We start from the raw sequence: 17,192 nt of genomic DNA, 5'->3' as shown, positions 1-17,192 counted from the left end.
CTAACTTCTTCCAAGGGAAAATTTATTGCAGCACTTCTTTCTCAAAGAAAGATTTTTAACCAAAGCTGCTTTTCACTGCTATTGTTTTCTGAAGACACCAGGATTACAAAGTCCATAGGCATAATAAATGGGAGAATTAACATATCATATAGAATGTTTCTCTTCTTCAAATCTTATTTTCTTACTTCCCTATGGAAACTACATAATTCAGTTATTATAATCCTTATTTCATACAGTGCAAAGATTTCAACTGACTTTCAGTTTGCACCTGGCAGATGGATTTACAAATACTTTGAAATTAAAGACGTGACAGGGGTTAGGAGATAATCATGTTAGTATCTCCATTTCCTTCACCAGCTATGTCCTCCAAGCTCACAGATGGCCCCTCCATGCTGAAGCACCAGAGGAGACCTTGCTGTTGCCAGACCAGGTGTTCCCAGACTCACCCAGTCTCCTTAATGGACAAACTCAGTCTACAGGTTCAGCGACTCTGGATTTGTGGGTAATGGAAGCTTCTGGCATAATCCCTAAGGCCCAATTACCCCTTCCTCCAATTAAACAAATATTTGTTCAGCAATGTCTATGTACCAAACACTTCAGTCTACATTTATTGGAGGGTGGAGAGAAAATATACACAAAAAGGAATGTTGCCACCTTTACAATTCCTCCTATAGTTTTAGCTCCCATCATTACAATTTCCACTACTAAACACTGCTGTCAAAGCTTTAAATAACATGTTTGTCTCTCTCTATTCCTCCCTCCCCCATGTTTCTTCTCCTTATAAGTAGCCCCCCTTTTGGACGGGTGATAGTCAAGCAGAAGCCTTGATCCTTTCCTAAGTGGAATACGAGAACAATCACTATTGCCGGCCCCTTTCAGAACTACTGAAAACATACCAGGCATTTCCCCTAATATATCATCTTAATAATTTCTTTGTATTTAAAAAACCCAATATCCTGAACCTTTTATATGCTATTCACCTTAACTGAGTTTTGTACAAAATTCCCCTGGAGAAGTACCTATTAAGTACACAATTAAAATTTTAGTCTTGTCCATTTTTTAAAGTCTGACATGGTGTTTTAAGTCATTTTTATTTTTTTCTACAAGTCCTCCCTCTTTTCGTACAATCCAGCTGGGAGAAGATGCTGGGTGCAGCTCAGCACACTCCTCTGTCTGGGCCCCTCCTGCCAATGGCAGCGGGATCTGACCCGGAGGACTGAGGAGAGGAGCAGAGTGTCTCTCCAGCAGGAGGGCAGGCAAGGGTTTCATCCTCTTTCTAATTTAATGTTGGCAACTACTGATGCTCAGTGCTCCCAGACATCAACTAACAGGGGGCTGCAAAGTGGTCAGTCTCTCTTGTCATTCTTTTAGCTGGAGTAATCTTATAAGAAAACATTTCTTCTCATCATAATGAGGTTACCCAGTGTTAAGAGTTCATATAGGAATATGGAAGCAAAATAAATGACTGACTTTTCCCCTTTTTTGCCTATTTTTTAAGATAACAAACTGGTTCTTTGGTAACCATGAATTAATTTAAAAATTCACCATGAAAGATTCATGAATTTATACATGTTCAATGGGTTTCAAATCTTTGCAATTAACACCCTTACTGAAGCTCAAACTTTCCCATTTTTGGCCAGTGGAGAACTGTTCCAAGCTGTCTAAGGCCTTCTGACAAAACCTGAAATCTGAAATAAGGAGATGTTCTATATTTCCTGCCCTAGACTTAGTTTAGCATCATCCATTGTTTTCCAAGAAAGTCTGGCTTTCTTTTAGGAGAAAATATTTCCCAATTATAATCTGGGTACCAGGAATGACTACTGCTACTGTCTTTGTCAGCTTTAGATCTTTTCAACAGATCTAAATTTGTATTTTAGTTTTAATTTGGAAATAATTTCAACTCACAAAAAGTTAGAAAATAAAAAATAATAAACACTATGAATCCTTTATCTAGGTTTTCCTATTAACACTTTACTATTCTTGCATTATACTTTCTTTCTATATATAACATATGTGTATAAATACATTTTCTTCCTTAACTATATGAGGGTAAATTACACATATAATGGCTCTTTACCCTATATACCTCAGAGAGTATTTTGCAAGACATAAAGATATTATTTGTTACAGCATAGTTGCCAATTTCATGAATTTACACTGAAACAACACTAATCTACTGTCCAAAATCCTTGCTAAATGATCTAATATCTTTTATAACTATTTCCCCCCTCCACAACAGAAACCAGTCCTGGAGCAGGTATGTTTTTTACTTATCGGTTTTTAAAAAACTCTGAGTATGCCAAAAGTTTTCTGAAATACTCTTCTTGGATCTTCCCTTTTTAAAACTGTGATTGTAAAATTGTGCCGCAATTTTACAACAATGACCAGAATTCAACCACCTAAACACAAAAATAAAAATACAAAGGTGACTCATCAATGCCAGGAAGGGTCTGGTGAGTAGTGCTCTAATTGATAAAAGGATTAAAATAATTCAGACGTGGTACAGCTAGCAGTGGCAGTGTGTAGCAGTGCTGGTAACTATTAATGGGGAGAGAGTCTGCAACAGGCTCGAATCTGACATCAGCAATTTGTGGGGAAAAGAAATCACAGAAATAGGGCAAGAGCATCAGGACTCCATTTACACGGAAGACGTGGAGACAGGACCTCAACTGAGGTTACCAAACTCACCATTCTGAACAGCTAGAGTGCTAGGTGTTACAAAGCAGAAGTACAACATTCTACTAAAATAGCATGTCAACAGGTGAACGGAGACCATGTGGAACAAACCTGTGTAACTCTCATCATCATCAGACAAAGGCACCTCCCTTTTCAGCAACAACTCCAGCTCCTCTGTTTCTGCCACATCCACTGGACGCTCCCCATGTTTATTAGCTTGAAAAGGGTTTCCACCATGACGAAGCAGCAGTTTCACAATCTGCAACATTGAACAGTAGGAAGACTCAGTCCTTTCGTAGACTGCATTATTTCAACCATTCTCCCGATTACATGCATAGTCTCCTCCTGCTCCGTCTACTCTGCCTCCTTCCCCAGTATCTATTCTAAATCATAATTACTCTCAAGTTCCATTTTCACTGCCATCCCCCTTCTGATTGCATCTACTACCAAGACAGTTGCTCCTTAAAATTGAGGTTGGGCTATCTTAGCACTGAATCTCATGATTTTTCTTCCTGTTTCATCAAACATTTGACAAATATTTACTGAGTACCTGTTTAGTCACTGATTTGTGTCCTTCACTTTTGTGATCCCATAGACTGTAGCCCACCAGGTTCCTCTGTCCATAGGATTATTCAGGCAAGAATACTGGAGTGGGTTGCTAGTCCCTTCTGCAGGGGATCTTTCTGACTAAGGGATCGAACCTGCATCTTCTGCATTGGCAGGAGGATTCTTTACCACTAGCACCACCAGCGAAGTCCTTTTCACTCATATTCCTCATCAGATAGCTGGGAAGTATTATTAATTCTGCTTCCGTGACATCTCTTTTGCTTTGAGCTTTTATTTCCAGTGACATGAGTGTGTTCTGTCATAGGTAAATCTGTACTATAATTTATTAACACATTTCTGCCCTTATCCTAGACCACAAACTTTATGTGAAATCTTTGTTCGTCTTTGTATTCTCAATACGCAACTATGATGTGTTCTGGTATATAGCGCATCTTTTTCAAAAAACAACATTAAACAAGATGCTACAAATCAGGAATTTCTAACAAATGAAAGTATTTAAGAGTAACAATGGTTCACAGTGAAATAAAAATGAAAAATTGTTTCTAGGCTATGGAAGAATAAACCATCAAAACAGAACATTTGAAATGTAAGAATACAAAAAGAAAACAAATAACTCATGATCAATTGTTAATGTTCAATTTTCGTATTTTCATAAAATTATTTTTTATAAGATCAAATAGCTTTTCAAGGGTGCTAGTGAGAAACAATTGTCCCTGATATTTATCTTCGAATGCTTAAATATCACACCTAGCATGCTGCTTCCATATTTTTCAGTTTTAGGTGTTGTCTACTGTCTTACAATAGAAGACAGGGATTCAGCTCTCGTTTACCAACTGCACCGCTGTACTCCTATACATAACCATTCCCCCTCCTCCTAACTTTCCAAAACAGTCATATTATTTTGTGTGTGTATACTATGACTAATATAAATACTGAACCAAGTAGCATATCATGACTAAATTTTCATTCTTACACAAGTCATTTTATCCCAGAGTTAACTATCTTCATTTTTCATTTGCTCAGTGTTCTACATACTTATCTTTAACTCATCTCCCATTCTGCTACAAGCACAGATCCCTTCAGTTCCACACACAACCACTGTTTCTGTTAAAGTCCTTCTCCAAGCCTTCTCACTTACTTCCAAATGGACTGGCTGCTGTCTAGATTTGCTTCTCATCTGTCATCTTCCTTCATCCTATCATCCTAGAAACACCCTTTCCTCAGTTTTGTGTTGAGTTCTTTAAATCGTATCTTCTTTGTTGGTTTATGCCATTTTGTTGAAACACTACCTCCAGGAGATTCTTGAGAAATGGTTAAATAATCTAAGATTTTTTTTGTACATGTCAGAAAATACCTCTACTCTATCCTCACTTGAGTAATACTTACTTTGGACATAGAATAGTTTCCCCTCCAATTTTAAAGGCATGAGCATTATCTTTTAGCTTCTAGTGCTGTTACTGAAAAGTCTGACGCCATTCTGATTCTTTTCACCTTTACATGGAACTTGCTTTTTCTCTCTGTAAGCTAGAGGACATCCTTTGCCCCTATGGTTCTGAAATCCCAGGATAATGAAATTTGACCTCAGTCTTTTTAACATTCAGGCTGAGCATTCAATTACCCTTTCAATCTGAAGACACCTGTTCTTTCAGTTCTGAGAAAATTCCTGCTTTTATATCTGATAAAGTCCTGTGTTTTCATTGATCTGTCTTCTAAGAACTCTTTACGACACTGGATCTCCTGAATTAATCTTTTTTCTCATTTCCCCTCCTCCATCTTTGTCTATTTCCTGGTTTCTGGGAGGTTTTCTCAACTTTAACTTTCAATATTGTTTTTCATCCTGTTATCATTTTGTTAATTTCTAAGAGCTTTTTTTTTGTTAATTTGCTAATTTTCGTTATTTAGCAAGCCTTCAGTTTTTGTTTCATGGCTACAAGAAACTCTCATCTCTTTGGGAAAGGTAATGAAATTTTTTTTTTGAAGTTTCTCTTGGTCTGTGTCCTCCAAGTGACTACTTTTCTATTTGCCTGTTCTGGTCTTTACCTTCCATATCAGAGGCCTTTCTCAAAGGTCAGGTGATCAATGGCTGTCCACATTTAAGACTAAGGAACTAAAAGACTTTCTGTAAGTTTTCTAGGCCTAGGTAGGACTTGCTGATAGGTGGACTTTGTGCTAATGTGATATGGCTGGGCCACTTCACCGGAGCCCCTCTTGGCTAGCTCATTTTTCTATGGAGAAATCTCTCAATTCACGTCTTACTGTCACCATTCTGCTTGGCTGAGGTCTTAATGTTAATAAGCTGACATTTAATCCTTACTTCCAACTATTCTTGTAGTATGTCAGTCCAGACAGTATGGTTTATACTTCTTAGAAAATAAACCTTCAATCAAATCAAATCTGCCAGGGAGATGTAGTCATCTGCCTGTGAACGGTTAAGAAGGGCTATGAGGGTCAAAAACAGTTTGATTCAATCCTCTTGTTTTCTTATTCAACAGGCATTTCCTGGTGAACCCAGCCATCAATTGCTGAGCTTCAGTTTTTCTGGGATTTTGTGCTGAAATGGCTTTGGCTTCAATTTTCTTGGACTTTTTTAAATCAGGAGGAGCTGGTAAATTTGGTCTGTAGGCCAAATCTGGCCTGCTGACTAAGAATAATTATATTCTTATAAAATACTTTAAAAAATTGATAAAGGAGAAATATAAAGGAAGACACAGGAAAAAGAGCAGGGGAAGAAGGGAGGAGGTATTTACTATCTGGCTCTCTACAGAAAGTTTGCCAAACCCTGTTTAATGTAGTCACCACTCAGTCCTCAAATTTCTATCTCCCTAAATACTGGTTTCCTGTTTCATCTGTTCTTTGTGGGTCCATGTTCTTTAAAATCTCACCTTACTATCATTTGAGAGGTTTGAGAAGGTAACTGAAGGCAAAAACCTTTAGTTATTATAAATATTGGTATAGTGAACATCTTCACAAATTGAAATATTTCCCCACCACATTTCTAGCCTTATTTCCTTAGGCTAGAGTCCTAGTTTGAGAAAACAGAAGATCTTGATATTGCTGAATGCTTTCTATACCTATTAGGAAATAATTTTTAAAATATTTATTCCTATGATGGGACAATCAGTTCATTCAAGCATGCTACAAAAACCCTAATCTAAATAACTGATAAAGGACAGAAATGGTATGGACCTAACAGAAGCAGAAGATATTAAGAAGAGCTGGCAAGAATACACGGAAGAACTGTACAAAAAAGATCTTCACAACCCAGATAATCACGATGATGTGATCACTAATCTAGAGCCAGACATCTTGGAATGTGAAGTCAAGTGGGCCTTAGAAAGCATCACTATGAACAAAGCTAGGTGGAGGTGATGGAATTCCAGTTAAGCTATTTCAAATACTGAAAGATGATGCTGTGAAAGTGCTGCACTCAATATGACAGCAAATTTGGAAAACTCAGCAGTGGCCACAGGACAGGAAAAGGTCAGTTTTCATTCCAATCCCAAAGAAAGGCAATGCCAAACAATGTTCAAACTACCGCACAATTGCACTCATCTCACATGCTAGTAAAGTAATGCTCAAAATTCTCCAAGCCAGACTTCAGCAATACGTGAACCGTGAACTCCCTGATGTTCAAGCTGGTTTTAGAAAAGGCAGAGAAACCAGAGATCAAATTGCCAACATCCGCTGGATCATGGAAAAAGCAAGAGAGTTCCAGAAAAACATCTATTTCTGCTTTATTGACTATGCCAAAGCCTTTGACTGTGAATCACAATAAACTGTGGAAAATTCTGAAAGAGATGGGAATACCAGACCACCTGACCTGCCTCTTGAGAAATCTGTATGCAGGTCAAGAAGCAACAGTTAGAACTGGACATGGAACAACGGACTGGTTCCAAATAGGAAAAGGAGTCCATCAAGGCTGTATATTGTCACCCTGCTTATTTAACTTATATGCAGAAATGCTGGACTGGAAGAAACACAAGCTGGAATCAAGATTGCCGGGAGAAATATCAATCACCTCAGATATGCAGATGACACCACCCTTATGGCAGAAAGTGAAGAGGAACTAAAAAGCCTCTTGGTGAAAGTGAGAGAGGAGAGTGAAAAAGTTGGCTTAAAGCTCAACATTCAGAAAACAAAGATCATGGCATCCAGTCCCATCACTTTATGGGAAATAGACGGGGAAACAGTAGAAACAGTGTCACTTTATTTTTTTGGGCTCCAAAATCACTGCAGATGGTGACTGCAGCCATGAAATTAAAAGACACTTACTCCTTGGAAGGAAAGTTAGGACCAACCTAGATAGCATATTCAGAAGCAGAGACATTACTTTGCCAACAAAGGTCCACCTAGTCAAGGCTATGGTTTTTCCTGTGGTCATGTATGGATGTGAGAGTTGGACTGTGAAGAAGGCTGAGCACCGAAGAATTGATGCTTTTGAACTGTGGTGTTGGAGAAGACTCCTGAGAGTCCCTTGGACTGCAAGGAGATCCAACCAGTCCATTCTGAAGGAGATCAGCCCTGGGATTTCTTTGGAAGGAATGATGCTAAAGCTGAAACTCCAGTACTTTGGCCAGCTCATGCGAAGAGTTGACTCATTGGAAAAGACTGTGATGCTGGGAGGGATTGGGGGCAGGAGGAGAAGGGGACGACAGAGGATGAGATGGCTGGATGGCATCATAGACTCGATGGACGTGAGTCTGAGTGAACTCCGGGAGATGGTGATGGACAGGGAGGCCTGGCATGCTGCGATTCATGGTGTCACAAAGAGTCGGACAGGACCGAGCGACTGAACTGAACTGAACTGAAATAATCAATACTTTACAGATCCTCCTCACATGCAAAAAATTACTTATTCTAAAAAGAATTTAAAGTAACAAAGTTGCTTAAAATAGCAGGCAGCATATTAGAAGTAGGTAAAAATGTTGAGACAAGAAGAAAATAATGGTAGGTAGTATCTAAAACAGAACCAGGAATAGGGCTATTCTAAGAACATATATTATGAAGTACTATACACTTGAGAAAGGTAGGCCAAAGATTAGGTTCTTAGTAAGCTATGTTAAGAAAAGTAATCTTCTCTTACTCTAAATAATTTAGGACAGAACTGCTATCTTTCTGTTTTTCCCACCTTAGAAATGTCTTATGGATGGCTCAGTCATCATGAGTATCACCGGAAGAAATCTAATTCTTTGCTAGAGAATCATATGGTACCGATAAACACAAATGAGCTTTTGGTGGCTCTCGTTTCCCTCCTCCTCTTTGGGGACAAGTAACGAATAAGGAGAAAATAGCCCTCAACAGCTCTGAATTATGACTCCTACTATCCTAGGCATGTTGGTAGGAGGAAAAGCAAAGGTCTCTTGGAAACAGCATGCCAGTCTCCCTCTGGAAAGAGACTGGAAATAGTGTTTGAATCCTTGTAAGTGAATCAGCTCAAAGGTCAGCTTCTGGAAATATTTTGCAGCAATGTGCATATTTAGAAACTTATATTCATAGAAACATGTCTTACTCATAAGGCATAATTCTTTAACATTACATTTAGCAATCAAGAAATCTTTTTATGCAACATTCGAAGAAAAACTATTCCTGTTTGAAAAACTATCAATAATCCTTATTTTGAAAAAAGGGAAGTGAATACAGTATTTAACACAGCACACCCAGAATATAAATTATATATGTATGAGACTCAATATTCAATGCAGAAAATAGACAAGCACACGAGTAAAAAATAATATAGTTAAGTGCTATCCCATAGGTTATGTGTGAGACTGGAACAACAGTAAGGATCAGTTTAGGAAAAATAACATTGTAGACTTCATTTTTCTTCAAAATTTGAACTTGAGAATTATGAAAAAGTCTTTTAGAAAGATTTAAATGAGAAAATGGCACTTTTAGATTTCTGAATTTTAGTTTCTAAAATATTTGAGTATATTTGAAAAACAGCAATAGAAGCCTTTTAATCTCTGACCTCTGACATTTTTATAACATTTTAGATTTCAAGGTAGGTTTATGTGCTCAGTGTCTTTCTTTCCTTCCAAATATTCCCTTTAAATAGGTATTATTTATTCTGAATGAGAAAAAGGAAGTTGAGAGGAAAAAAGTAACTTGAGACCACACATTTGGCAAACTGGCCAGGCCAGAACTGAATTTGTATCTATCTTCACCAAATTTCCTTTTTTTCTCAACTAAAGCGGCTTTTTAAAGGCAGGCAGCATGACCCTGAAATTTTTATTGTGTCAAAAAAGGAAATAAGGCTGAGAATGTTTGCTGCTATTGAAAGAACTAAGGGGGATTTTTCTAGCAGAAAGGTATGAGATGACACCAAAATTTGAGCTAGGGTGTTAGAAAGCATGTCCTATGTTATTCACCAGAGAGCAGACACAGTGTATTGAAGAGCTCTTCCAGCTTAATATATCATTACCTCACTTTGTCTTAAGAAGACATTGGTATTTATCTTATTTAGTCCCTTAACTTGGGACTCTTATCAGTTTAATAAACTTAGGAGTGTCTCAGACTAACATGACCTCATGTGTCTTTGTTTTGCCAAACTCCGGGAGAAGCTAAGGGTACTGGAATGTAGTGGGTCATACAGTTTCCACAACAGACACCAAAGGATGTTCATTTACTGTGATGATTAAAGTGATTAATACATATGAATCATTTACAACACTTAGCTCCAAGTGAAAACACACAAATATTGCTGTGAGAAATTAATGCAATGTAGTGGAAATCTCAGAGACAAAGAATCCCACATGAAATTCACGGCAAAGAGAAATCCTTGGACAGCGTCTGTGCCACAGATCTAGGGCAGCTAGTCTCACCTGAAGCAGGATCCAGGACATTTTGTATACAAAGATACTCTCAAAAACAATGAACTGATGGATGTGTTTGACTTAATTCAGGGCATTTTAGAGTTATGAAAGAGAGAGTAAGGAAATACAAAATATTTATTTACACAGAGAACTAAATAAGAAAAATTAGAACAAGGCTGAGTAGTAACCAAGGTAATAAATAAAAATCCAAGGCAAAATAAATTAGAGTACACTCTGTGAGTCTCAGAGCAGCAATATATATTAAAATCCTTTGCAGGGGTCAGTAACTAGAGACTAAAAATTTAATAAAGCAAAATAGCTTACACCTTGTTAGAAATGAAGAGAAGAAACACAGCTGCTTTTGGCTAATGGTACTAGGAAGGGTGGAGGGACACAAGGGAGAATTTAGGTATTTTTCTGAGCTAAGCAATACTTTTCAACTTTCTAAACTATGCACAAGTATGTCAATAAAAGTCTAATTAACTGAAAAACAGAAAGTACTTCTTTGATGAACAGAATCCTTTGCTTTAGACACTGCTAACAGTGGCCCAGGTTGATTTGCTTCGGCTATAACCAGGTTACAGTAATGGAACTAAGCACTGCTGCTGCTGCTGCTGCTGCTTAGTTGTTTCAGTTGTGTCCGACTCTGCGACCCCATAGACGCCAGCCCGCCAGGCTCCCCTGTCCCTGGGATTCTCCAGGCAAGAACACTGGAGTGGGTTGCCATTTCCTTCTCCAATGTGTGAAAGTGAAGTAGCTCAGTCGTGTCCGACTTGTAGCGACCCCATGGACTGCAGCCTACCAGGCTCCTCCGTCCATGGGATTTTCCAGGCAAGAGTACTGGAGTGGGGTGCCATCGCCTTCTCCAGGAACTAAGCATTAAACACGCTTAAAACAGAAGCTTTATTACAACAAAGACAGGGTAGGCTTTGATGTCAATAAGCCAGAGACTGAAAATGCAAATGGAATTTAAAACCCAGCATGGGTCATAATATTGCATCAAAACAAATCAAACATGGTATTTAAAGATGCCATTAAAATTTCAAGCATATATAATCATGTTTGATTAAACTGTCTTATTATATATATAAGCATCTGAATATCTTTAAACAAATAATGTCAGCTAAAATTCAAGAACTGATGTTATATACAAAGGAATCATTAAATATTAATGTCTTAAAAAAGGTATGACAGTGTAAAATTTTTATAAGTAAAATATGCTTTAATCACTACATCTAATTATCTGATGGTGGAATGGCCCTTCAAATAAAAATTTTGTCAAGTTGCTTAATTATCAAATTAAATAGATTTTATGAAAAGATGCTAAACCCATAATAGGAATTAGCAGACAGAAGGTAGAAAAAGGGAAAATAAAACACAAATGAGCTGGTCAGGCAATGAATGAAATATGACACTAGATTGTACAACTAAGAAGTGAGTTAAATTACTCTGGGTTAAATTTTGAAGATGTGTATTACTGCTCCTCCTGTCATACTCACATCTCTGTGCCCACTACTAGCGGAATCATGGAGTGGAGTGTCATCATCTAATCCTTGTGTGTTAACATCTGCTCCAGCTGCTATCAGTATCTTAGCAACATCATAATATCCCACGTTGCAAGCTTCATGCAGTGGTGTCCAACCTAAAGTTACAATATTAATTGAACATATGGTTCACTTCTACTAATTCAACACATATGCTTTTAATATAACCATGTGTGATACAGTAATTCTAAATGCACACAATACAGAAGGAAAAAGGAATGATGAACAAGCTACTGAAAATAAGTACCTAAGAAAACCACTAATTTTACTGAAGGTTCATCCACAATAATATTATTTCCCATGAAAGTGAAGTCGTTCAGTCGTGTCCAACTCTTTGCGATCTCGTGGACTGAAGCCTATCAGGCTCCTCCTTCCGTGGGGTTCTCCAGGCAAGAATACTGGAGTGGGTTGCCATTTCCTTCTCCAGAGGAGGTTCCTGACCCAGGGATCAAACCTGGGTCTCCCACATTGCAGGCAGACGCTTTACCCTCTGAAACACCAGGGAAGCCCCATTATTTCCCGTGGGGCTAAATTATTTGACAAAAGTATTAAACTAACATTTAAGCTTACCCGATGAATATAAACTTGCTATAATTTATAATAATCAACTGAATTATAAAATAAGAGTAGAAAAGGGCAAAATAAGCTTGTTAGGGTCTTGCAACAAGATATTAAATAGAGTTCCCCGTATACAGCAGATTCTTGCTTATCTATTAATATTTTATATACAGTAGTGTGTATATGTTAATCCTAACAGTGAAAGTGGAAATGAAGTCGCTCAGTCATGTTCAGTTCTTTGAGACCTCATCGACTGTGGCCCATCAGGCTCCTCTGTCCGTGGGATTCTCCAGGCAAGGGTACTGGTAATCCCAAACTTCTACTAACTTATCTCTTTCCCCTACCCAGGGCTCTCTCATATGCCTTTTTTTTTTTTCTTTCTTCCATATACTCTTGATGGGAGTGAAAATGGATTCAAGATCTTTCTTTTGGAGGGTTATTTGCCTGATTTTCAAAAAAACGGACAAAATTTTTATCCCAAATTAGATAAAAAATTATATGGTAATATGCCAGATAAAACAGAAGCTTAATATTTAAGAATCTGAGTGATTACTGACATGGAATTGTAGTAGAGATCAGGGTTTCATGTACAAACTCCAAAATAGTTTTACATTAAAGTATACTTTTAGAACACTTGTATTTCAGAAAGAGGAACAAAGAATGTCGATTAAATTATAATCAGAGTCTGTTTAGGTGATAATCTCAAAATTTTAGATCCTGAGTATGTCTTTAATTACAAGTCTTACCTGCAAAATCTTTCACATTCACATTTGCCCCTAAACTTATTAGTTCTTTGACTTGTTTTACATCTCCTCGAATAGCTGCCATATGTAAAGGAGTTTCACCACGTTCATTTCTTTTATTAACTTTATCTTTTTGTCGAGATGAGGAACTGGGAGTTTTCTTTTGGGCTGGTGTTTGCGATGGATGATTTGGTGTGGTATCTGTAAGAAAGAAAAGTTTAAAGTTCTAGACTAAATATTTTGTTCATATAAAGGTTTTTACAGGTAATGTGCTAATTTCTTGGATTGAGGGAGTACCTTCTCACCCAAACAATCTGACACTAGACTTGGATAATCCGATAATGACCCAGAGTAGATCTTCCTTTAGGGTTATCAAATACTGCATGTGCCAACTAAGAAAAAAATGTTTCACTCTGTCAATTCTACCCTGAAAGTACTTGCTCAATGAATAATTTGATAAACTTCAAAAAAATCATTTTTCATGGCATGTTATGATATTATTTTAAGACTTAGATGAAATGACACTGAAGGCTAGAGTTTACACCTCTTACTCAAAGTACTGGACACAAAGTATGTATTCCAGCATTAGGTACAAATTAAAGTCATAGATGATTTTAGTATGAAATGAAGCTTATGATCCGTAAGAAATGAGGACAGTCTAGAAAAAGGCCTTTAAAAAGGGGCTGATAAAGGAGGGGAAAATAGTGCTTTGCTTTGATTTCTATCTTTTGGTATTTGTTCCAGTTTCTCTCTCAAAAACAAGAAAGTTAAACTGCATGACACTTAAAAGTCCTCTCCTCCCCATTTCAGAACTAAGAAAAACACAAAACGAAAAATAATTTCTTAATCAATTAAGGATTCGAGACATATGAACAGTGTTAATAATTCTGAAAATTTACAACTATTTAAAAGAAACAACAGCTCTAAGGAAAAAAAAGTCTACAGAAAATAATTTTCCAGCATCATATAATGACTTCCTTGCAAACTGCCACGATGGGAATGATAAAGTATTATCCCTCTTTTCTCAGTAAGAAAAAAGTTTAAAGTTTACTTTTTGATTTTTAATGTACATTGAGTTAGTTTATCTATGAATTTCTATAACATACACTCTAGAAGTACACGAATCTTGTCTAATTCATCACTGTATCTCGACTGCTTAGAAGACTTCCTGTTACACAGTGTACTTACACAAATTTGTTGAGTGAATACATGATTATTATAATATTTATAGTTAAATTATTTATTTAGGAAATTAGTGATTGAACTTAAAATAAATTCAAACAACTTGCAACGAATTAACTCATACAAAATTTTCTCAGCCATACCAAAGTAATATAACACAGACAAAATAACAGTAGTACTACCCATAATGGCAATCAGAATAAACATGGGAAATAAGTTATGTAATGGATAAGACTAGGAACCTTAACAACCATATCTATCAGCTGGCAAACAGGTTGATACTTCAAAAGCTTTCCCCTCTATACATGTATTAATGAGGAGGACTGATATACCCTTAAATGAAAAGAACAAAGTGCAGAACAGTATTACAGTATTAATCATTATATTTAAAAACAAACAACAACAAAAGATATGTTTACATGTTTATATCTAAACAACTGAGAAGAAATTATGAATAGGGCTTGAAGCTCAAAGGGAGAGGTTATTGGAAATGAGGAAAGATTTTTAGCTTTTTGCCTTACTGCATTAATTACTCTAACGATAGAGATTCATAGTATTAAATAACACTTTTAAGAAACAAAAGTTTTCTCATCTAGCTATTTAATCTGAGTCAAAGTCAACACTTCTCAAATGTTCAGAAACATTTGAAGTTTAACACTGTAAATAACTTTGATTTGGCCAGTCTCCCCAAGTTGTGGGTGGAAAGGCAGAAGAATAACCAACACAACATGCCCCACTTTAAACAGAAAGCCCTAACACACTCTTGTTAGTGAAAGATATAGATATACTTACGTTTTAATGGAAACTATGATCTATAGAAACTCTAAGAATTTTACCAAGTTGTCCCATTTTTTAATAACAAAGAGCCAACACTGGAAAAGTTCACTAGAAAAACTGTGTTCTTGTCAATGCATTTCAACAGGGTCTGTCATGTTACCCCAAGTGTTATACAAAGATGCCCTGAAGAAAAGAATTTTTCTTCCAAATTTTTGGAACTTTTCTTTCTAAAAGAAAAAGATTTCTCCAAAGAGATTTACTTTCTTCTTGCATTGCTCAATGAGAACTTTATACAACTTAAAACTCTTGGTTTTAGCTACCGGAATGTATAACTAAGTTCACTGCTCAATGTAGTAACTATCCCAGCCCAGCTGTCTAGACCTTCTCTACCTTTTAAACTCTTTTAATAAATGAACAAGTTCGTTGTTTGTTCCTTCTTTGTCTTCATCCTGCTGGTAAGCCATCTTTAATCATTTCAGGAGGGCAAACTATTGATACTTGAATAAACACACACACACACACACGAAGCATAATATCTTAAATGGAAACGTGAAATGAAACATGAAATAAATTTACATAATACACTGCAGATATTTTTCTTTTGAAAATAAATTTTGTTGTTGCTGTTGTTCAGTCATTAAGTCATGTCCGACTCTTTGCAACCCTATGAAGTGCAGCATGTCAGGCTCCTCTACCCATGGGATTTCCCAGGTAAGAAAAATGGAGTGGGTAGCCATCCCGTTCTTCAGGGGATCTTCCCAGACCAGGGATCGAACCTGTGTCTCCTGCATTGCAGGAAGATTCTTTACTGTTGAGCCAACACGGAAGCCCAAAATAAATTTTAGCAGATCTTAAACAATAAAACATGAATTATACTCTTGCTTCTAAAAGCATGTGTAAGATTACCAGCTTACAATAGAGTGCTAACTATAAAAGTACAGTATAACTATAAAAGTAAACTATAAACCTAGAAGCAGCTCTATAGAAACTGAAGTAAAACTTTCTGCAGGAAGGTAAAGGCACGCACAGTTCTACAACTGTGTGTTGCAGATTTCTCATGTGGACTGATTCAATTCTAAATTACAGTTGACCCTTGAACAACTCAGGGATCAGGGGTACCCACTCTCCTCACATTTGAAAATCCGTGTGCAACTTACAGTTGGCCCTTCAAATCCAGAATTCAGTATCTTCAAATTCAATCAACCATGGATCATGCAGCAGTATAGTATTTACTACTGAAAAAAAATCCGTGTGTATGTGGACCCACTCAGTTCAAACCTGTGCAGTTCAAAGGTCAACTGTACTCATTTTAGCTGACAAACATTTACTGAATGTCTGCCAAGAGCCAAGATCCCTGCTCCTGTATACCTTTTCATCTAGCAGATGAGACAGACAATAAACAATTGTCACACAAACACGTTAAGATTACAAATTTATAAGAAACTGATTAAATCTAAGAAAGGACAAACATTTAAAGTAGTTAAAAATAACTGTCAAGATACAGCTACAGTGTGAAGAAAACCACAAACACACAGGTCAGTGATGGTGAGTGTCACCTGGACTATTGTCCCGTGCTGTCATCTGCATAAGAAGTGCCATCTGCTTTCGCTCTGAGAGTGGGTAACCAAAGAGAATGCTAACTGGAGTGGACTTCTTAGTTCCAGCTTCCTTTTTGGTTTTCTTCTTTTCTGGACCTTCTTTCTCTGGAATTATTAATAAATATGTAAGAATCTGAATCAAATTTAAGCACTCAAAAGTAAAGCATAAGGAGACTTTTTAAAAATAGATGATACATGTTTATGAGAAACAAGAGTAACAGAAACTTGCAATAGGCAGACAAAAGAGCACTAGGGTTTTATTACATAAGCAATTTTCTCCCTGAATGCTTTGAAAAAACATCTTAATTATATAATTTTCAGAAAATTAATTAACATTTGGAAATTTAGTCCTAGTAAGATCTGTATTTTAATGATCAATTCTACTAAATAACACTTCAAACATTCCTTAGCTTTACATCTCTGAAACTCCTTCATTCACTTTAATCTTATTCAATTATTCCTAAGCCTGTATAGCAATATTCCTTCACATTACCTCCCTAATTCCACTAATAATTTGTACATCCTGTAAGGAGCTGTTTACGACAAAGCACATCACACAGAGTAATTACTGAAAAATAACACCAAATCACTCTATTGCAGTTACAGGATAGTTGAACATGGAAGACTATTAATCAAAGCTGAAACTGAGCAAAATTAAAGATTCTATATGTGTGTGTAAAGGGGCTGGGGGAATTAAGAAAGATCCTGCAAAGATGCAAAAATGTCTAAAAATTT

The 17,192-nt window shown here is 36.7% G+C and overlaps 1 protein-coding gene across 1 annotated transcript in view; it reads right to left on the bottom strand.

Moving 5' to 3' along the window:
• The window catches only part of ANKRD12 (ankyrin repeat domain 12), a 60,229-nt gene that overhangs the window by 23,648 nt on the left and 19,389 nt on the right, over positions 1-17,192 (bottom strand). Inside the window, exons 4-7 of the mRNA XM_052660454.1 lie at positions 16,416-16,562; positions 12,904-13,101; positions 11,555-11,697; positions 2,788-2,935 (exon numbers count right to left, since the gene is read on the bottom strand). Coding sequence (XP_052516414.1) covers positions 2,788-2,935; positions 11,555-11,697; positions 12,904-13,101; positions 16,416-16,562 — 636 coding nt within the window. The remainder of the gene's footprint in view (positions 1-2,787; positions 2,936-11,554; positions 11,698-12,903; positions 13,102-16,415; positions 16,563-17,192) is intronic.

The sequence above is a fragment of the Budorcas taxicolor genome, chromosome 22 (genome assembly GCF_023091745.1).
Source record: "Budorcas taxicolor isolate Tak-1 chromosome 22, Takin1.1, whole genome shotgun sequence".
In the NCBI taxonomy this organism is placed as follows: Eukaryota; Metazoa; Chordata; class Mammalia; order Artiodactyla; family Bovidae; genus Budorcas; species Budorcas taxicolor.
Note: the sequence above shows the minus strand (reverse complement) of the source record. Positions and strands in the feature narration are given on the sequence as shown.